The sequence below is a fragment of the Leopardus geoffroyi genome, chromosome A3 (genome assembly GCF_018350155.1).
Source record: "Leopardus geoffroyi isolate Oge1 chromosome A3, O.geoffroyi_Oge1_pat1.0, whole genome shotgun sequence".
Lineage (NCBI taxonomy): Eukaryota > Metazoa > Chordata > Mammalia > Carnivora > Felidae > Leopardus > Leopardus geoffroyi.
The window spans coordinates 105,605,408-105,627,506 of NC_059336.1; the positions used below are offsets into that span (position 1 = coordinate 105,605,408).

The 22,099-nt window shown below is 44.0% G+C and overlaps 1 protein-coding gene and 1 pseudogene across 1 annotated transcript in view; one reads left to right on the plus strand and one right to left on the minus strand.

Moving 5' to 3' along the window:
* Window positions 1–22,099, plus strand: part of KCNG3 (potassium voltage-gated channel modifier subfamily G member 3) — an 84,561-nt gene that overhangs the window by 55,488 nt on the left and 6,974 nt on the right. Inside the window, exon 3 of the mRNA XM_045447017.1 lies at window positions 647–699. Within this exon, the coding sequence (XP_045302973.1) occupies window positions 647–699 (53 nt within the window). The remainder of the gene's footprint in view (window positions 1–646; window positions 700–22,099) is intronic.
* On the minus strand, window positions 12,777–13,254 carry LOC123581183 (annotated as a pseudogene).

Consider the following 22,099-nt stretch of genomic DNA (forward strand, 5'->3'; position numbering starts at 1 on the left):
TAAATTACTTAGGTAAAGGTATATACATGTCTGTTTTGCACTAAATAGTACCTTATACATTCAACCATTTTTATATCACAGTAGTTCAGTCTTATGTTAAAAAATGATAGGAAAAGTTTTTCTTGGATGTATTTTAAAATTTGCTTTTTGCTTAAGTTTAATTTTGCTCAATAAGCTCATCATCTCACCATCCCACATGAGACCAAGTCCTCTCTTTAGTTCAGAATAGCTTAAATTTTGGTGCACATTTTTGCTATTTTCAGAAACCAAGTTGAAGTAGCCTTATATCAAAGGTAGCCTTATGTGGAGAGCCTTATTGCAAAGATTTTAGAGTATTTAATTTCTAGTATTTTTTCTAGAATTCAGAATCTTGGGTATTTCTGGACATACAAGAACTTTGAAAAGAGTTCCGTATTTCGTTATGGGTAAAATATGTTAAGTACATTGAGAATGTCTTTACACTTTCTGACATTTGTATTTATGTTAATTAAGTAAAGTTATACCTCAGTTTTTTGTTGAATTTTGTACTGTCATGTGATAAAGTTCACCAGTGGATAAATTGCTGTGTATGTGTGTGATAAAGATACTTGCCTTAAAATAGAGCACTTCTGTTTTGCAAACAGCTGTGGTCGAATTGTCTTTCCAGTTACTCATCTTTCTGTGCACCTGGTGACTGCAGGCCTGATAAAGTCCATGGAGGTAAGAAAGAAGATGAACATCTTTTCATTGTTAGCAATCTAAACCTAGATTAAAAAGCATTTTGACATGTCAAGATTTTTATGGGAAAAATTAATGTGTGTGTGGGGTTGGGTAGCAATCATTCCAAAAATAGCAAGTGGTTGAATAGATTAAATATGTATTGGTTTTAACCATTATTTCTTATTGACCTTATTCTCAATGGGAATAGTGATTCAAATGTTTGTATGGCCAGTTCTATTACTTCCACTGTGTATTCATAACTAGTGCTAATTGTCATTATTATTGGCCATTGCATAAATCATGGAGGAATCAGATGTACTGTATCAAACAAGAGGGAAGGTAATTTGGATAGTAAAGACTGTATTATATATAGTTTTGGATTTCAGGTAATCATTTTATTATTTGGTAGCTCTTTTAGGAATGATGGTTTAAATGGGCATAGTTTCTATCTAATAAAACGATTGTTAAAATCAGCTCAATTTATGTGGCAAAATTTTGTTGTTTTCTACTTTAATATGGGATTAGTAAAATGTGCAACCATATGGGTCATAGCTTTTCTTACTCGGCTGTGCAACTTATGTATTTATGTTAGATCTTTAAGAGTACCTGAAATGTGCATCAAATATTTAATTAATTAATGGTTGAAGCTTTTTAGCATCTTTAATCCTTAAGGAAGTATTTTATAAAAAAAAAATTAGCTTTGTTACGATATCATTATGTTGTATGTACATCTGAAAATAATCTGTACAGCCTGAACATTGAAATAGTTAACAAATTTTGACTTTGAGAACCACCCACCGCTGCTAAGTACATGTCACTGTCTGTCGAGTTGACTTCAGTAACTAGTGTAATTCATTCTTGGTGGACTATTTCCCTTTTGTTCCGAACCAAAACTTCACTTTGCAATAAACGAATGGTGGTTGAAGCACAAAAGATGTCTCCTGGCTGTGACAGTGTCTCTGACGGTCACGTGGCTTTGAATCAATCCTTTGATCTTTCTCTGACCTGCTTTCACATTTTCTTTTTCTCCCTTTTAACAACTCCTCTTCTCTGTGCTGAGAACACGAATCATCTACGTGAGGTAAGTTCCCAGGCTGTGATGACAGGTGCCCATAGGCACGTAGTATGTGTGCAGCTGAATCAGAAATTTTGGAGTTTGTACCTTCTAGACGCTACGCTTGTTTGTAGTATCTTCTCAGTGACACAAATGCCTGCCAGACCCTTTCAGTTTTCTTAGTGAAAAGCCTGCACGACCCTCCCCCCCCCGCCTTTATCCCTCATGTCTCTCTCTTCTGCATGATCCCTGCCCACACACCCACCCCCCACTCCCCTGACTGCCTGGAGAAAGGGAGTTTAGATTAGACACTCTTGTACTCCAGCAGCCCCTTGATTTGATGGTACGTCAGCCCCACTGCCAGAAGCCCCTTGCTCTGAGGCGGCCAACAGCATGGCAGAGTCCTCAGCAGAGGCCAGCGATGGCTCAGGCAGGCATTTCCTGAGAGCAGAGGCTCTGCTTGTCTTGATTGTCTCAGCAGGCCTTGGAAATGGGCTTAATTGTGGAAAGCACCCCTCCAGGAGTAGATGCAGGGACTGCTGAGGACAGAGAAGTAGGTACCTTCCTGGATAGCTGTCGAGTTCAGGCTCAACACGTTCCCCCCAGGGTCCCTGCTGACTGAGGTGGGAAAACAGTCTAGTCGGCCCAAGCGCTGAGGTGGGGTTTTCGTTTATTGCTATTAAAGTTATTGTTTCAGGAGCTGGGCATAAAGCTACAAAAACAGTGGGGACCACAAGGAATTTGTGATAATTGCATTTAAGATAGGAATCCATTCGTCAGGTAACACTTATGTGCTGTTAATCAGAATGATGGCTTCTAAGCCACGGGGTTTGCTTCTCAACTGAGTTTTTCTTTATGTTTTATTTTTGGAACTAATCAGGTTTTTGTTTTCTTTTAGGGAAAAACAATAGCAAATGTCAGACTGAACATTGTATGGTTGGATTATTTTTCACATATTTAAAAGAATTACCAGCCAGTGTGCATGGTTGAAATTTTTGGTGGCTGAGAAGATCATTAATGTTTTGGTTAAGAAAAGGGGGGGGCATTTTTGGAAGACCCCCCTCCCCCACCTCCTTAGTGTCTTGAGTTGACAAGGCAAGAGAGATATCCCTCAGAAGTTCCATCATCTCCATCCTGTATAACTCTTAGGTAGGTTCTGTGAATGTACCTCTCTGCTTGTGTTCGGCTGCGAATACAGCAAGGTTCTGACGGATATTTGGCCAAAAATGGGTTTTGGCACTCAGCTAGTAGAGCAATGTAACCTTTTCAAGGCCAAGGAATTTGCGTGTGTGTGGGTGGTCCTTCTGTGTGCTGAAAATGTTGAAATAAGTGTTTCTACGCTGCTCAGTTCTGAAGAATTTGTGGTGCTTGAGGCAGGGGTCTTAAGGAGCCAGAGGCATCTGAGGAGAAAGGAACTTGACTGCTTAGGCAGTGAATTCTTTTTATTGGAACTATGTAGGAGAGATTGGACACATCTTAAAAATTAACTGATTTTCAAAAATGTGTGAACGTAGTGGGGCGCCTGGGTGGCTCAGTTGGTTAAGTGTCCGACTTCGGCTCAGGTCACGATCTCGCGGTTCGTGAGTTCGAGCCGCGCGTCGGGCTCTGTGCTGACAGCTCAGAGCCTGGAGCCTGCTTCGGATTCTGTGTCTCCCTCTCTCTCTGACCCTCCCCTGCTCATGCTTTGTCTCTCTCTGTCTCAAAAATAAATAAAACGTTAAAACAAAAATTTTTTAAAAGTGTGTGAGAGTAGTATAATACACACACTAGAAAACATAGGAAACCAGAAGAGAAAAAAAAATAACTACATACTTCCCCATCAGTGTTACAAGTTACTGTCCTCACCTGGCTTTATGTATACCTTTTATTGCCTCATTTCTGTCTGTGGTGGGCCCTGCGCATGCGTGTGGAAGACACGCTTCCTATTCTTGATGAACTCCCAGTGGATAAAGAGACCAGTAAGAAAACATGAAAGGGCATTAGGGGCAAAGTTTATGAAATGACTGCTGTGGATCCCGGAAGACAGTCACCTCATTCAGCTCAGGAGTCAAGGAAGGCTTCCTCGAGGAAGTGATTCTGAAATTCAGTTCAGGGAGACAGGCTCTTAAGGATTTGCAACATGTGTAGGGTTCAGCATGCAGCAGGAGAACGTGACTTATTCTGGCAACTGCACTTGGTTGGCAAGTGCACAGAGAAGAGTGTTGGGGGGGTGGGGTGCTAGTGGGTGGGCAGAGGCCAGATTAGGCAAGGCCACATGTGCCAGCCAAGGAGATGGGCTTGACCCTGCAGGGAGGGAGCCACCGAAGGACATAAACCAGGAGAATGGCATGGCAAGGTTTGTCCTTAGGGAGGATCACTCTTTTTCAAGATTGTTTTTGTTGTTGTTGTTGTTGTTGTTGTTGTTGTTGTTGTTGTTGTGTTTTGTTTTGAGAGAGAGAGAGAGAGCGCGCGCGCGCGCGCGCGCGCGCGCACAGGTGCAAGTGAGCAAGAGTGGGGGAAGGGCAAAGGCAGAAGGAGAGAGAATCTTAAGCTGGCTCCACACCCAGACCAGGGGCCCGCCTGGGGCTTGATCCCACGACTGTGAGATCATGACCTGGCGGAAATCAAGAGTCAGATACTTAACGGACTGAGCCTCCCAGGCGCACCAAGGAGGGTCACTCTTTGAGCTAAGTCAAGGGTGGAGTGGGACCACCTCATCACCCAGATAGGAAGAAGTGAGATAAGAGAGGATCCAGTAGCAGAGACAAGAGACAGGGAGAGAGTGGGAGTTAACTCCATTTTGGACGTTAAATCTGAGGAGGCTGGGCAGCATCCAAATGCTAGTGACTCTGCCTGAAGTCCTGGGGAGAGGTCTAATCTAGAGTCATCCAAGCGGTCAGAATTTGGGAATCCTTGGCACATAGATGAAAATAGAAGCTAGTCTGGAATAGGATAAGAAAGAAATTCCTCTGAAAGGGAGTATTGAGGGAATAGAGGAGGCAACCTGCATTCACCTCCAGGAGACTAGCAAATGAGGCCAGAGGAGGAGGGGAGGGTGAGGGGCCCTGCAATGTCGAGTGCCTCCCAACAGTCAGGAGAGCGCAAGACTGGGAAGCGATCATTGGACTCAGCCACTGGGAGCTCTAGTTAAATTTCGGCTGAAATTAAACCTAGCTCTTCGATGGCTGAATCTTCACCCTGGACAGACTGCCCCGTGGAAGAGAGGGAATCTGTGGTCAAAACTGACCAGCAGCCTGGGTTCGTGTGAGTGGTGCTGGCCTGGAAGCCCGGTCGGGATTTGGCCCCGAGCACCACTGTTGGCTTGCTGTGAGTAGCTGCTTCTACCATGGCAGCTGTGTCCCACTGGCCCAGAACGTGAAATCGAGAGCAGAAAGTTCAGGTCACGTTGCATACAAGGTGGACGTAGCTGAGCGTCACTCCAGGCTGTCCGGCCGCCTGGCAGATCTTTGATTCCAGGTTGCCATTTGCTGGAGTGTAACCTCTTCCAAGGATGTTAAGAAGCAGGGTTGGAACATCATTCTCAAGCACCTGGGAGATGCGGAGGAGAGCTCCCTGGGGCCTGCCAGGAACGGTGTTCCACAGTGTGAACAGCTGGAATCCCAGTAGCTTTTTCAGTTAAAAACCAGGAGCAGTTACACAAGGTAGCGTTTTTACTGCAAATGATGTAGCTGAAATGAAGTATATTCTTAATCACATTTAGGCTCAGGGAATATGATACTGTAATGAGCTTCAGCTTTGTCCAAAAAGGACTGTTATTACTAATAATCATTAATCATTATGGCCCATAAAATCTGATACAGAAGAATAGGAGAATTAAAGGAGAAAAAAAGTGACAGTATCATGTGGAAGAGTGTCATTTAGTCATTTACAGCTTCCTGCAGGGTAGTTTTAATTTTTAATTAATGTTCTTCATTTATGGAAGTTCTGTTGCTGGCCCACTAGTGGAGGCACCCTGAGCTTTGACTAATAATTTTTTAAAGGATTTTCTATTTTTTTAATGTTTATTTTTGAGAGAGAGAGAGAGAGAGAGAGAGAGAGAGGGAGGGACAGAGAGAGGGAGACAGAGGATCTGAAGCAGTCTCCGAGATGTGAACATAGAGACTGATACAGGGCTCAAACCCACGAACCCATGAGATTATGACCTGAGCCGAAATCAGGGGCTGGCCACTCAACCGACTGATCCACCCAGGCACCCCTTTTACAAATAATTTTTAAAAACACATTTGCAGGGAAACCTGACTGGCTCAGTTGGTAGAGCACATGACTCGATCTCAGGTTTGTAAGTTCAAGCCCCACATTGAGTATAGAGTTTATTTAAAAACAAAACAAAACAGGGGCACCTGGGTGGCTCAGTTGGTTGGGCATCCAACTTGGGCTCAGGTCGTGATCTTGTGGTTCATGAGTTCGAGCCCCGCATCGGGTTCTGTGCTGACAGCTCAGAGCCTGGAGCCTGCTTCGGAATCTGTGTCTCCCTCTCTCTCTGCCCCTCCCCTGCTCATGCTCTGTCTCTGTCTCTCAAAAAATAAATAAGTGTTAAAGTTAATAAAAACAAAACCAAACCATATTTTCAGTGACTCATTATGTCTCTTGTTTGTCCTGCTTCTCATCAAAAGGAAACATTTATTTTTAAAACTCTTTATTAGTTTTTTAAGTTGCATAAAAATTAAAACAAATTTAAATAATATAAGAATATATAGAATGAAGACTAAAAGTTTTCTCCATTCTAAATTGAACCCAACAGGAGTGCTTGGGTGGCTCAGTCAGTTGAGCATCCGACTTCGGCTCACAGTTCATGAGTTCAAGCCCCGCATCAGTCTCTGTGCTGACAGCCTGCTTTGGATTCTGTGTCTCCCTCTCTGCCCCTCCCCTGCTTGTGCTCTGTCTCTTTCTCTCTCTCTAAAAATAAATAAACATTAAAAAAATTTTTTTAAATAAATAAATTGACACCCACTGGTAGTGTTTCTTATGTAATATTTTAGACTTTTTTCTATGATAGCATGTATGTATTTAACTACTAGTAAATTAAGAATGCATAGTAACAGTAGCCAGGAAGGTAGAAATAACTCATGTCCATTAACAGGTGAATGGACAGACGAGATGTTGGGGGTACACACATGCATACACGCACACACACATGCACACACACAAAGGAACAATACTCAGCCTTAGAAACGAATGAGTTTCTCATACGTGCTCCTACATGGATAAACTTTGAAAACATTATACTAAGTTAATAAGCCAGACACAAAAGGACAAATAATGTAGGGTTCCACTTATGTGAGGTAGCTAGAATATACAAGTTTGTAGAGACAAAAAGCAGAATAGAGGATTGCCAGGAGCTTGGGGTGGAAGGACTGGATAAATTGTTGAATGGGTATAGAGTTTCTGTTTGGAATGATGAAAATATCTGGAAATGGCAGTGATGGTTGCCATTCAGAGCATTTTGAATGTACTTAATGCTACTGAATTATACACTTGAAATGGTTAAAATGGCAAATTTTATGTATATTTTACCGTGATAAAAAAAGAAAAGCACAGTGGGTATGTAATTTTCACATTTACTCTAAACACTTAGAAACGATATAAAATATGTGATAAAAATATTTTTAAAATGTATTTACACTTGACAGCTTGAAGTTTGTATCAGTCACCTTGGACGAAGCTATGCAGTGCTAACCAGCAACCCCCTAAATCTTCATTTTTTACAAGCAGAAAAGTTTATTTTTTGCTCACATTACATGTCTTTCACAGATTGGCTGTGATTCTGGCCGTATCCTTTTCATTCCAGGAGCCAGGGTGAAGAAGCTGCCTTCATCTTGAGATGTTGCTATTCTTGTGCCAGAGGGAAAAAGAGAAGATGGCGAAGCATGCAGGATCTTAAGATTTCTAGTTGGAAGTGGCACGCTTCATTTTCATTCACATCTCGTTGATAGCGCTAATGACTTGCCTCTTTTCTTTCTTTCTTTCTCTCTTTCTCTCTTTCTTTCTTTCCTTCCTTCCTTCCTTCTTTCTTTCTTTCTTTCTTTCTTTCTTTCTTTCTTTCTTTCTTTCTTTCTTTCAGGGAGAGAGACAATCTTAAGCAGGCTCCCCGCGCAGTGCAGGGCCTGACATGGGGCTCCATCCCATGGCCCCGGGATCATGACGCCAGCTAAAATCAAATCAAGAGTCAGATGCTTAACCAACTGAGCTACCCAGGCACCCTTTTTTACTTGATCCTTTTTTAACACCAAAAACAACTTCCAGATGAATTGAAAATCTGAGCATGAAAACAAAACTTGAAAACTGTTAAAAGTATTTTTAATGTTTCAAAATTTAAAAAAATTTTTAGTTTTTTAAATGTTTATTTACTTATTTTGAGAGTGAGAGAGCACGGGGAGGGGTAGAGAGACAGGGAGGGAGAGAAAATCCCAAGCAGGCTATGCGCTGTCAGCATGGAGCCCTATGGGGGACTCAAACTCACAAACCGTGAGTTCATGATCTGAGCTGAGATCAAGAGCCGGACGCTTACTTGACTGAGCCACCCAGGCACCCCTATTTTTTATTTGTATTTTTAAAAATTTATTTATTTATTTTGAAAGAGAGAGAGAGAGAGAAAGGGTGTGTATGAACCGGGGAGGGGCAGAGAGGGAGAGAGAGAATTCCAAGCAGGCTCTGTGCTGTCAGTGCAGAGCCGAATTCATGAACTGTGAGATCACGACCTGAGCCAAAATCAAGGGTTGGACGCTTAACCCACTGAGCCACCCAGATGCCCCATTGCTCCAACTTCTCTTTAATGGGGCACCTGGGTGGCTCAGTGGGTTAAGTGATGGACTCTTGATTTTGGCTCAGGGAATGATTTCATGGTTTGTGAGTTCGAGCCCCACATCGGGCTCCGTGCTAACAGGGCGGAGCCTGCTTGGGATTCTCTCTCTCCCTCTCTCTGTGCCCCTCCCGCACTCGTTTTCTCTGTCTCTCTCAAAAATAAATAAACTTAAAAATAAAAAAAATTTTTCAATGGCGTAATCTTTTCCTACTCCTAGATTTATAACTCTGGCAAGTCTGAGACTTTTCCATTCATTCTTAGATAGCATTCTTAGAGTCACTTTAATGCATAAGCCTATTCTCAGTTTATAAATATTACCCATTCAAGATCTTAAAACTTTGAACTTGGGGCGCCTGGCTGGCTCAATTGGTGGAGCGTGCAACTCTTGACCTCAGGGCTGATCACACGTCCTGTGTGGAGATTGCTTAAAAATAAAATCTTTAAAAAAAAAAAAACAAAAAACTTTGAACTTGATTTAATGTAGAAAGTTTTTCTTTCCTCCAACTTAGATCTGCTTTGAGTGGGCAGCCTGAAGTGAGAAAGAAGGGGGCAGTTAGTGTTTTTGCTAGGTCATTGTCTTGGGCTCTCTCCAGACCCCACACCCTAGCCTTGGTTCTTATCTTTCCATGGCCCAGGGGTAGAAGGGAAGGAATGAGCAGGGCTCCCTCATAACATGGCTTTGAGCTATGGGTTTGGCAGAGATTAAAGCATTTTTTTTTTTTTCTCTCAGGGACACTTTCATGGCCCTCTTAGGAGATTCTCTTAGGGTCCTCTTTCCTGCAGGTCCCTCCAGCCTCACGGATGTGTTCTGTGGTGAGTGGCTGCTGTGTCTCCTTCTAGCCCCCTAGGAACGGGATTCATCTCTAGCTTCTTGCTGCTGGGTCCCCTTTGCTTCTTCAAGCAGCCCCACTGGACAGGACCACAGCCTCGTTGGACAGGACCATTGCCAGCCCTCTCCACACTGCCCTCATTTTATTCATGGAAACACTCCTGCATCCTTTTTCTTGATGAACTCAGAATAGGCAGCCTAAGCAGCAGCAGTCTCTTGGCTCTCCCATCTAAGCAATCCGTTCTCAAGCCTGCTCTCTCAGTTTCCTGGACAAGAGTCTGATGCTGATCCACAGAGACCCCCAACTATAGGAACACACACGGCGAGCTCCATGAGTGGTGTTGCAGTGATATGTCCATTCTCTCTAGGATTGAGGCAAAGTAGGAAGCAACCCTGTGCCTCCTGCCGAGATGGGCCAGCAGCTATTCATTCTAGGGCAAAAAGCCTCTGAAGAAATCTCTTCAGAAATTTCTCTTCTCTTTCCACACTCTGACTCTTCCATTATTTTTTACTGTTTATTTATTTTTGAGACAGAGAGTGAGGGACAGAGAGGAAAGAGAATCCCAAGCAGGCTCTGCACTCAGTGCAGAACCCAATGCGGGCCTCGAACTCACAAATGGTGAGATCAAGGGGCGCCTGGGTGGCTCAGTCGGTTAAGCATCCGACTTCGATTCAGGTCACGATCTCGCGGTCCGTGAGTTCAAGCCCCGCGTCGGGCTCTGGGCTGATGGCTCGGAGCCTGGAGCCTGCTTCAGATTCTGTGTCTCCCTCTCTCTCTGCCCCGCCCCCATTCATACTCTGTCTCTCTCTGTCTCAAAAATAAATAAACGTTAAAAAAAAATTAAAAAAACAAAAAACGGTGAGATCAAGACCTGAGCTGGAATCAAGAGTTGTATGCTTAACCAACTGAGCCCCCCAGCCGCCCCCATTATTCTTGACTTGGCTAAGGACTCTAGTTTTCTGAAATTTCCTTTGTAAATTCTGCATATGGAGAGCAAGCCACATGCCCACTTTGGTATTTTGATATAGAACATATCAGTACCTCTGAGGGAAGATTAGAATTGAAGCAGGAAGAGCCCTCTTTTAACATCCTGTGACATAGAGAACTAGAATAGAGAACTTCTACAAATCAAAAAGAAAGCGCCAACCCAGAATTTTTAAAAATGGGCAAAGGATATGAACAGGCAAGTCAGAAAGCTGAACCTTGTAGGGCAATGAACATTGAAAAGATGCTGAGGCTGAGGCATTTCCCATCCTGCTCCCAGAAGGTCAGGCAGCCGTTGTCTCTCTTCTTTGGGGCAGTGTTGTTCACGGTGCCATCTGTCAGAAATTCTTTTCCCATTTCTCCTGGGAGCTCTGGGATCCTGATGCAAGTAGGACTCCTGTTGGCCCTGAGTCCCTGGAATGAGCCCCCTGTGCTGCCCCCAGGACACCATGGGAAGCTTTCCCCCTCCATCTTCCATCTCTGTGTGCCTGTCTGTAGCTCGTTGGCATCTTGTGGATCCCCTCACTTGCAGAGAGGAAGGGATAAACCTTCTACTTTTGTAAATTGTGTTCTTCCAAGGCCATTTCAGAATTAATAATCAGGTTACATGTGTCATAGATACCCAGAGCTTTAAATTGTAATGGGGTTTCCTTTAGAAGCAGCTGCTACATTTCTTGGACTCTTCCTGTGTTTTTTTTTTTTTTTTAGGTCTCTAAAGGACTGGCTTCTTTAGAGGATTTTTGTTTATTTCATTTGGAAGGTCATAATCATTATCGAAACCTTTCCAAGTCTTTCATAATGTCGTGTGTCTCAAAAACTCATGGTAGGACTTCAGTGTGTCCTGGGTGCTGCAACCAGATCCCGATTCCCAGGGCTTTTCCTGGAGGGGCCACCTTCTCACCTCTGGCCTGAACAAAATGAGGGCCGCCCACCGAAATGATGGAGGCAGCTGTGGCAAGAAGCCCTGGTCTCAGAGTCCAACTCCAAAGCATTGTTACCTTGCCTCGATTTTAAAGACGCATCTGCCGGTTGGAGCTGTCATATGAGAATTACATGACGGAATGAATATGTGTGAGGGTGAGTGTAGGGGCTCACAAATGCAAGCTCTTCTAGTACAGAGCACGGCCAGCTGCGGCTTCTTAAAAGTCGATTCTCTTTACTTCTAATTCACTTTTTTTTTTTTTTTTTTTTTTTTTGCTCATAACTAAAGTACTTTTCTAGGAAAAAAAAAAAAAAGTCGATTCTCTTTTTTTCCCATCATTAAATGAGTTCAGATGCATGAGAGTTTTGAGAACACAAGCAAGGAGAAGGAGAGCAACCATGTAACTCTGTATCCCATGCCCTTGTAGTCATTATTCCATGCCAAGGCTAGGACTATTTTTTCACACTGTTGTAAACATGTGGAACATAAGATGTTGAGTATTACATTTATACCTAATATCACAAGACTTTCTCACGTTATTTCAGTCTTTGTAAACCTAGGGGTTTTTCTCTTTACCATTAAATTTTTTGGTTATGAAACCATGATTCCAAAGCTGAAACTATATAATTGGTGTGTAAGTGAGTGCTGGCCCCTTTCCTCCCCTGCCCCGTTGCTTGCTTCTAACCATTTTATTTGTTGATGATTTGCTTTCCAGTGGTTTTTTTTTTTTTTTTTTTTTTTTTTTTTTTTTTTTTTTTAGTGTTTATTTTTGAGAGACAGAGAGCCAGAGCACGAGCAGGGGAGGGGCAGAGAGTGAGGAAGACACAGAATCCGAAGCAGGCTCCAGGCTCTGAGCTGCCAGCACAGAGCCGATTTTGGGCTCGAACTCACAGACCATGATATCATGACCTGACCGAAGTCAGACGCTCGACTGAGTGAGCCACCCAGGCGCCCTCCAGTGCTTATATAATTAGTATTTTCCCTTCCTTCCCATGTGAAAAGTAGCACACTATAGTTTTTTCATTAAACAGTATATCCTGAAGACCATTCCATGTCAATAATTAGAGTTTTTCCTCATTGCTTTTTATGGCAATGTGTGGCTATATTTTAGCTCATTCAACCAGTTTTCTAAACAATGGACATTTAAGTCCTTTTCAGTTTTATACCATTACAAATAAAGCCATGGGTGCCTGGGTGGCTCAGTCAGTTAAGCCTCGCTCCTTTTTTTTTTTTTTGTAATGCTTATTTTATTTTTGAGAGACAATATGAGTGGGGTAGGGGCAGAGAGAAAGGGAGACACAGAATCTGAAGCAATCCAAAAAGTAAGGACATTCTCCAAAATAAACTTCATCACATACCTTTCATTAATAAACAGTACTTTTTTTAAAGTAGACTAATTTCCTGTTTCTTTTTTTTCTTTTCTTTTTCTCTTTCTTTTCTTTTCTTTTTTTCTTTTTTTTGTTTTTTCTTTTGACTGGAAAAATAACTTTATTTCCTTTGGGGGTGTGGGCAGACTTCTAGTCTCGGAACTTACTGGAATTGTTCCTTGGTGCCAGTGGCCTTTGTGACTTTGAGTACATTGAAGCACACAGTCTTGATCAAGGGCCAGCACTTGCCCACTGTGACAGTGTCGCCAATCTGGACATCCCTGAAACGGGGACACGTGCACGGACATGTTCTTACAGTGTTTCTCAAAGTGGTTATACTTTCAGATGTGGTGGAGGTGACAGTGGTCTTCTGCATCTTTGTTTTGGTCCTCACACCAGACAGAATCTGCCCTTGGATGGAGACGTCAGTAAAGGAGCATTTTGGGTCGATATCTTGGGCATCTTGAAGCCCAGACCGATGTTTCTGTAGTATCGCAGGAACTTCTCCAGCCAGTTTCTCCTAGCAGGACCCTCGTCTTATTTTGAAAGATGGTTGGCTGCTTTTGGTAGGTACACTCAGTCTGAATGTCCGCCATCTTCCCAGCCACCTGGAAAAAGGAAGGTCCCTAGTTTCTGACACCTAGTATTTATTCAAATTTCCTTGCTTGTTCCAAAAATATCTTTTACAATTTGTTTTTTAAACCAGGATCCAATCAAATACCACAGACTGCATTTGGTTGTTACATCTTTTTTATTTAAAGCGGGTTCCCCCTCATACCCCTTTTTGTCATCAAACTGACTCCAAGAGACTTGGCCAATTGTCTTGTGATGTGTCCCACATCCTTGATTTGTCTGATTGTTTATTCATGATGTCATTGACCTTGTTTCTTTATGCCATGTTTTTTTGTCTTTTTTTTTTTTTTTTTAAGTTGTGTTCATTCCAGGTAGTTTCTGTTGGGTTTTTTGATCTCTTTCCCAAGAGGCTGATCCTAGACTGATTGGAATCTCTGCCAGTTGTGGATTGTTTACCTTGTGGGTCTTGTCCTTATCGGCTGGGTCCTATCGATGTCTCCCTGATGTCAGGAAGTCTCATTCCCTGAGAAGATGCATCCAGCCAGTTTCCTGCTTGGAGAGTATACACCTGGGAGCCAGTGGGAGAAGGAGTTTGGGCTTTCAATATTCAACACTTAAACATCCTCCAATTATCCTGTGTTCCAACTGAAAACTTGGGTCATGTTTCTCAGACCAGAGACCCTTTCTTGTCTCCAGATAATAGACCTCAAGTTTCCAGCTGGGGTAGGGGGGAGACCACCACCCAGGAGAGGGGATCTGGGGGTCTAAATGCTTTTTTTTTTTTTTTTTTTAAGTGATCTCTAGGGGCACTTGGGTGGCTCAGTCAGTTAAGCATCCGACTTCAGCTGAGGTTGTGATCTCATGGCTTGTGGATTCGAGCACTGCGGCGGGCTCTGTGCTGACAGTTCAGAACCTGGAGCCTGCTTCAGATTCTGTGTCTCCCTCTCCCTCTCTGCCCTTCCCCTGCTCGCACTCTGTCTCTCTCTTTCCTTCTTAAAAATAAATAAACATTAAAATTTTAAAAAAACAAAAAAACAACTAATCTCTACATCCAACATGGGGCTGGAACTCATGACCCTGAGATCGAGTCATATGCTCTACCAACTGAGCCAGCCCGGTATCCCTCCACCTGTTTCTGAAACAGCCTTTTCACCAATCCTGCTTTGGGCTCCACCTTCACCGTCATTACCCATGGTACCTGTTGGCCAATCCCTGAGCCTTTGGGGGTGGGCTGTAAAAGGGACTCCTGTTTGTTTTGTTTGTGTGTGTGTTTGTTTCCTACCTGTTGGCTTCTATTTCAGCTTTCTCAGAAATGCCTAAATCATTCGGCACTTCCCCATCTGCTTTTTGGCTTCCAAAATATTGTTGTTGCCATCCCCTCTTCTGTCTCTTCATGGCCCTTGCAGGTTTGCATCCTTTCCAAATCCCTTTACTGATGCTTTGGAGGAGTAAGAGGAGGGGGCAGGAGAAATACATGGATCTACCCACCAGCTTATCCAGTCTTTGGTTTCGAGAAATGCTTGATTGGTTTGATGAGCATTTTGGTTGTAGAAGACCCCTGGGTGTTCAGATCTAGGTGAGGGCAGCACAAAGAGGAAGCTGAATTGCCCAGCATTGCACTGAGGAGGAGGATTTTGAGAGAACTCTGCAATGACTGGAGCTCCAGCAGTTATCTTGTGTTATGAAGTAACCTTGAAGAGGGAACAGAAAGAGAGGAGTCTGGCTCTAATAATACCATGAAGCTCCCATACCGGTTCTGCACTATTTACGTCTGGACTTTTTTTTCCCTTTTTTTTTTTTTTTTTTTTAAACATACAGAAGAAAATTCTTTGGGGTTTTCCCCCCCTCTGTTTTATCGTTATAATCACTATCACATGCCAAGTACTGCTCTAAGTGCTTGGCTTATATACTAATTTTTATACCAACTTACAAAGTCAGTACTATTACTGTCCCTGTTTGGCACATGAGCAGTGAAGCACGACGTGGTTACCTAACTTGCCTGAAGTGACGTAGCTAGTAAAAGCTAGTAAACTAGGCGGTTTGGGCTTGTAAGCACCGGTCTGTTACTTCAGCATGGCCAAACGCAGTCCTCACCAACACGGCTGTGCAGTGCAATCCCAGAACCTGCCACCCACCACAGTCGTGCGGTATTGGTGACTTTTCAGAATTCCTGGTGAATGATTTATAAGATACCAGGCAGTAAGCACACTCCCGCCTCCCCCCCCCCCCGGACCCCCAAGAGTCCCCTGTCCCCTGACACGGAAGGGAATGAAGGGGATTTCAGAGCTACAGGTTGTGAGCGGCTGTGGTGCAGGCAAAGGTCTGAGAAGCAGGGGGGAAGGACCCAGTGACGTGGCAGAGCAGGGTGTGGGCAGCAGGCAGCAGCACGGACAAAGAGCAAATGGCAGACAAGGCCCCTTTCCCCAAACGCATTTCCAACATTTCGAACCATTTTCTCAGGACAGATTCCCAGGCATGGGCTTTTGTACATCTTGACTTCATTTGAATAGAACTGGTGAAAGAATCCTTTCGCCAATTTCAGATGCTTGGCTCATTAGGAACAAAGAGATCCCCCTAGATTCTGCTATATCCCCGGTCGGTAAAATTAGAGGCCAAATTTTAAGATACTAATAAGAGCGCTTGGCACCATGAAATCGTCTTTATTGATTGAATTAATCAAAGACACGAGACATAAAGTGTTAAAAAGAGAGATGAGGGTGCCTGGGTAGCTCAGTCAGTTAAGCATCCAACTCTTGATTTTGGCTCAGGTCTAGATCCCAGGGCTGTCAGATGAAGCCTCACGTCCGGCTCCAAGCTGGGCATGGAGCCTGCTTAAGATTCTCTCTCTCTCTCTCTCTCTCTCTCTCTCTCTCTCTCTCTCTCCCTCCCTCCCTCTGCTTCTCTCTTGATCATGTTCTAGATAGGTAGGTAGGTAGGTAGGTAGATAGATAGATAGATAGATAAGAGAAATGAATGTGTCTGGATGTTAACTCCTTTGATTAATGAGGAGGTCTGGAGGTGCAGCCTGAAGGAAGTTATAAGCAAGAAATTTGGCTGTTCCTTTTATTGCCTGAGCTCTCTGCAACTTGCAATACTTAGGGACATCAATTCCAGTCCTTGGTCCCCAGGGTGATTTTAAACAAGCCAACCTCAAGCACACCTTTGCACGCTAGAAGGTGCTTGAGACATTGAGCTCATGCTGGTTAGCTGTGATTTGTGGGGGCTGTGAGTCCGTTTGCCCTTGGTCCTCAGGCAGCTCTCAGGGGCTTGCCTCCTGGTCACAGAAGTAAGGACAGTCGAGGAGGGTGGTCCTTGGGGGACTCCATGAGGAGGCTACGGGATCAATAACACCATCTTAGAGATGTATTTCTGCTCTGATTTTTCTCTCGCATTCTTAATTAAGACATGCAATATAATGAGGCACGTGGGTCCTGCATTTGGAATGCAAATCTGGCCTGCAGAGCCACATCCTGGCAGAGCTGCCTGGGAGGAGACAGTTGTAGCAGCTCTCACCAGTAGAGTCCTTCTAGAAGATTCCCCAGGAGAACCACAAACTTGGTCCCATATTACTTCCCCTCTGAATAGGGGCCGGTGGCGATGGCCTGGGGGAAATCCTAAGCTGAAGCTAGACTGCCTGAAGAAACAAATAGTTGTTCCCACCGTCACTTGCTGGAAGTGTCCAAATTGGACTCTCAGAGAAAATGAGAGAAAATGAAAATATAAGCAAATCAATCATGGTTTCAGATAGATGTGGAGCTTGGGAGATAAGTCCTATGAATGCTGGCCTGAGAATTGTTCTAATGGCTCACTAAATATTTGTTAAGTTTTTGAATCACCTAAGAGAAACAGTCTCTCTAAGGAAAGAACAAAGACTTTTGAATAGACAGTGCTGAGAAAGGCACAGAGCTGCTCCACAGGATCAAAACGGCCTTATTCAGGGTAGTTTGATAAACAACCCAGCAGCCTTTTCTCAGCTTTCATTTTCTCCCTTCTGATCATTCCTATATTTTATGACTTCTAGTTCCTTCATTCACTGTTACCCCTGGGGATAGGGTCATGGAGCCATCAGGGATACATTCAGGAACAGAATATTAAAGGTGCCATCCTTGTTCTGCATTAAAAAGAGAACATCACAGAGCCACGGAAAATGAAGCAAATCATTCACCTAGGTCGGCTGGGAATAGATCATTCCCCAGGCTCTGCACCCACCATTCGTAAACGAATCCAAACCTTTTCTGCAGAAGCTTAAAAGATTTTATTCCTAATCCGTCCCCCCGCCCCCCCGCCCTAGAGCTTTGGAAATATGGCTCTGTAATTTAATGATTACAGGAGATGAGCAAAAGAATGAACTAAATAAGATAGCATCAGCTTGCCTTGTAATGAGGAGCCAAATTTTCCAAATATAGAGCAAAATCCAATTGTGATGCTGTTGTTTATGATTCCTGCCTAACAGTGACATGAGAGACCCTGTGGGAACACATGCATGACCTTTCCCACACAAAGAGCCTTCCCCTTGGCATTTTACAGAGTTTGGGGAGATAAACCATAATGGTCAATTTCTCTAAATCACTCTCACTGCCTTGTATCGCAGTAACTTTGCTGATGCAACAAGCATAGGCTGGAACAAGACATACCCTGAAGCAATGAACAATAATTACTAGTTAGCATTAGACACAGCAGGCCCCCAAAACACCAGGGGATTTTCCTGTGGCTGATAAAAAGTAAGAGTTAAAAAGTGTACATCGTCTTTACCCGCTCATCTGTCCATGGACACTTGGGCTGCTTCCATAATTTGGCCATTGTAAATAATGCTGCGTGATGCCACACAATACACAATGCAGTATGACAAACAAACAAAACCCCACAACGTGGTATCCTGGGTTAAATCCTGGGAGAGTAGGAGGACCTTAGCAGAAAAGCTGGTGAAGTGAGAACTAAGTCTGCAGTTGAGTGAACAGTAATGTATTAGTGTTAATTTCTCAGATTTGACAGATGCACCATGGTTTGGTAATATGTTATTTAGCCCTAGGAGAAACTGGGTAATAGGCATATAGGAACTCTGTTCTCTGTACTGTCATTGCAACTTTTCTGTAAGTAGAAATTTATCCCCAAATAAAAAGCTAATGTTGAAAAAGTGAGGCTACATTTTCATTTGCTACTGGTGGGAGTATAAATGAGTGCAGATGTTCTGACACTGCTCATCAAAGGTTTCAGAGGGGGACCTGGGTGGCTCAGTCGGTTGAGCATCTGACTCTTGGTTTCAGCTCAGGTCACGATCTCACGGTTTTGTGAGTTCGAGCCTTGCGTCAGGCTCTGTGCTGGCAGCTGGGAGCCTGCTTGAGATTCTCCCTCTCCCTCTCTCTCTGCCCTTTCCCCGCTCGTGCTGTCTCTGTCTCTATCAAAATAAATAAATAAACTTTAAAATTTTTAATTAAAAAAAAAAAGTCTTTAGAAGTGCCCAGGCCCATTGACCTATACCTGCACTCTCAGTAATCTGTCCTAAGGAAGCAGTCAAGGCTGTTCATCCCAGCGCTCTCTGTAATGGGGAAAGTTGGCTGCAAACTAAAAGGCTAAAATTGGGACCATAGGAACAATAATGCGGCCATACCGAGGAATAGGCTGGTTACTAAAATCAATGTGGGGAATGTAAATTTGATGATGTGGAAAGACTGTCACCATATACTGTTGAGTGAAAATAGCCAGCCACAAACTATTCCTCATGGTGTCATGTTTTTCTCTCTCTCTTAATCCGTGCACTTAGGAGAATAGTAGGAGATACACCTACTAAGGATACACCTCTAAGGATAAAGAGTGGTTTTCTCCAGGCAAGTGAGATTGTGGGTGCTATGGCCTGAATTGTGTCTCCTTTAATTCATATGTTGCAGCTCTAGACTCCCAACGTGACTGACTGTATTTGGAGATAGGGCCTGTCTGGAGGCAATTAGGGTTAAATGAAGTCATAAGGGAGGGGTCCTAATTCTCTATAGAATTAGGCCTTATAGGAAGAAGAGAGATGTCTCTCTCTGGGCACTTTCACGTGCATCAAGTGAAAACGAAGCTAGAAGGCAGCTATCTGCAAGCCAAGAAGAAGGGTCTCCCCAGAACCTGACCACACCGACACCCTGATCTCAGACTTTCAGCCCCCAGAACTGTGAGAAAGTAAATGTCTGTTGTTAAAGGCACCCGGTCTGTGGTATTTTGTTATGGTGGCCTGAGCTGACTAAGACAGTGGATGTACTAGGTTTTCTTGGTTTTGCTCTCTGCTTTTCTGTAGTGAATACGAATTGCTTTATTATCTGGAGGACAAAGAATGTGAAAATTGTGTTTTGTTTATTATTGACAGAAGGAAACACAACTGCCTGAGTCTCCTTCAGGAATAGTCTTTGCAGTCATTTCCTCGTGGAGTCAACCTGCGGTCATGCCCTACTCTTGATCTTGGGGTTGTCAATTGGAGCCCCACTTTGGGTGTAGAGAGTACTTAAAAATAAAATCTTAAAAAAAAAATAAGGGGCGCCTGGGCGGCTCAGTCAGTTAAGGGTCCCGACTTCAGCTCGGGTTAGAATCTCACAGTTCGTGACTTTGAGCCCCGCATCAGGCTCGCTGCTCTCAGCACAAATCCCGCTTCAGATCCTCTGTCACCCACCCTCCCACCTGCTCCTCCTCTGCTCACGTACTCTCTCTCAAAAATAAACCTTTAAAAATAAATAAATAAAACGCATATCTGTATAGATTAACTCATTTGACTACCATAGAGGTAAGCAAGCAGGTAATATCACACCCCATGGGTGAAGTTCGGGGAGGTTACTTGACTTGACAAGGTCACATGCCTAGTGGAGCTGGAGCCAGGACCAGGACCTGGGCCTCTTGACTCCCAAGACCAGTGCCCATCTCTGCTACCAGTTACTGCCGTTCCAGCTCTTTCTTTTGTAGCAGTCCTGAGCCATCTCCTGTGTAGGATTCAGAGAGCTGACTCCGTCTCCCAGAGTCCCACCCCGGGCAAATTTTGGTCCTCATAAATTTCATACTGGAGACAAAAAGACATTACATTCTTCTACTTCCGTGCCAATCATGACCTATTTCTGGAAACTCAAAGGCTGTGCCAGCTTTGATGGAGGTTCAAGCAAGCAGCCTTGATTTACCCTGTGCATCTACCTGGCTGCAAGGTGAAGCCTGGACGCTAGGCTCCAGAAGCAAGGTGGTGTTTTCTGAAAGTGACCCTGCCTGAGCTGGAAATGTCAGGACCTGTCAGTGTTGGGATCTAGCTTCAGATGTCTTTATGTACTTGTTCCACATCGGCCAGTAGTAGGAGCTTGGATAAATACCTTTATGTTCTCTTGGAGATTCTGTAGTTTTTGTATTAGTGAATGAATGCATTAGTGAATGGCAGATATAGGAACTTTTGTAAAAATAGTTATTTTTAAAGTGTATTTATTTTGAGAGAGACAGAGATAGCACAAGTGAGGGAACAGCAGAGAGAGAGAGAGAGAGAGAGAGAGAGAGAATGGAGAGAGAGAGAATCCTAAGCAGGCTGCATTCTGTCAGCACAGAGCCCAACTCGGGGCTTGAACCCACAAAGCTGGGAGATCATGAGCTGAAACCAAGAGTTTGAGGCTTAACTGACTGAGCCACCCAGGTGCCCCAGATGTTTATTTATTTTTGAAAGAGAGAGAGAGAGCGTGGGGAAGGGGCACAGAGGGAGGGAGAGAGAGGATCTGAAGCAGGTTCCATGCTGACAGCAGAGAGCCTGACTCAGGGCTCTAACTCATGAACTGGTAGATCATGCCCCGAGCTGAAGTCGGATGCTTAATGGACTGAGCCACCCAGGCGCCCCTATTTTCTAGATTCTTAATGTTCAGAGAATCAAATAAAAATTTAGGTGACTAAATGACAGAACCAGTAAGGGTTTGTATTGGCATGGGGATTACTACTGCTCTCTTTGACTATGGAAGTTAAAAAATCAGTGTAGGGGCGCCTGGGTGGCGCAGTCGGTTAAGCGTCCGACTTCAGCCAGGTCACAATCTCGTGGTCCGTGAGTTCGAGCCCCACGTCAGGCTCTGGGCTGATGGCTCAGAGCCTGGAGCCTGTTTCCGATTCTGTGTCTCCCTCTCTTTCTCTGCCCCTTCCCCGTTCATGCTCTGTCTCTCTCTGTCCCAAAAATAAATAAACGTTGAAAAAATCAGTGTACTTATAAAGTAGGGAAATAAAACCACTGTCCTCTATGTACATTCAGTGGACATACCTGTGCTTGAAATGTGCAGGGCATTGCACTTGGCTTATAGGAAATGCAAAGCTGAACCCAAAAATAATACCTACTCTCAAGATATGAGTAGTCCACTGGGGGAGATAGACATGTAAACACACTGTTACCCAAGGCAGTGAGGTTTCAATCCAGAGAGTGGTTGGAAATGCGAGGGACATTATTTTAACTGTCACAAACGCTGGGGATCATCTCTTGGCACAAGGCTTGGGCAGGTCCAGGGATACTGAACATCCTGCAGTCTTGGGAAGTGTTCCGTGCAACACAAACTTGTCTGGCTCAAAATGCTGAGTGTCTTAAAGGAGGATCTGGTGCAGGGAAAACACAGGGCTGGGTGGAGAGGCTGGAGCTTCCAGGGAGACGACACTGAGCTGATGTCTACAGGTGTGTGTGGGGGGGGGGGGGTTTGACAGGCACAGATGGCACCGGGATATCATACATGGAGGGGGCAAGGTGAGCCGACACCAGACGTGAGAACACACAGGGCACAGTCTCAGGATGACAGGTAATTCAAGGTTTGGGGAGTAGAGAGAAGACTGGAAGCATATAATAGGTCTCGAAGTGCGATGCTAAGAAGTTTGGACTCTGTTTCCCGATTGGGGGGTAGGCCC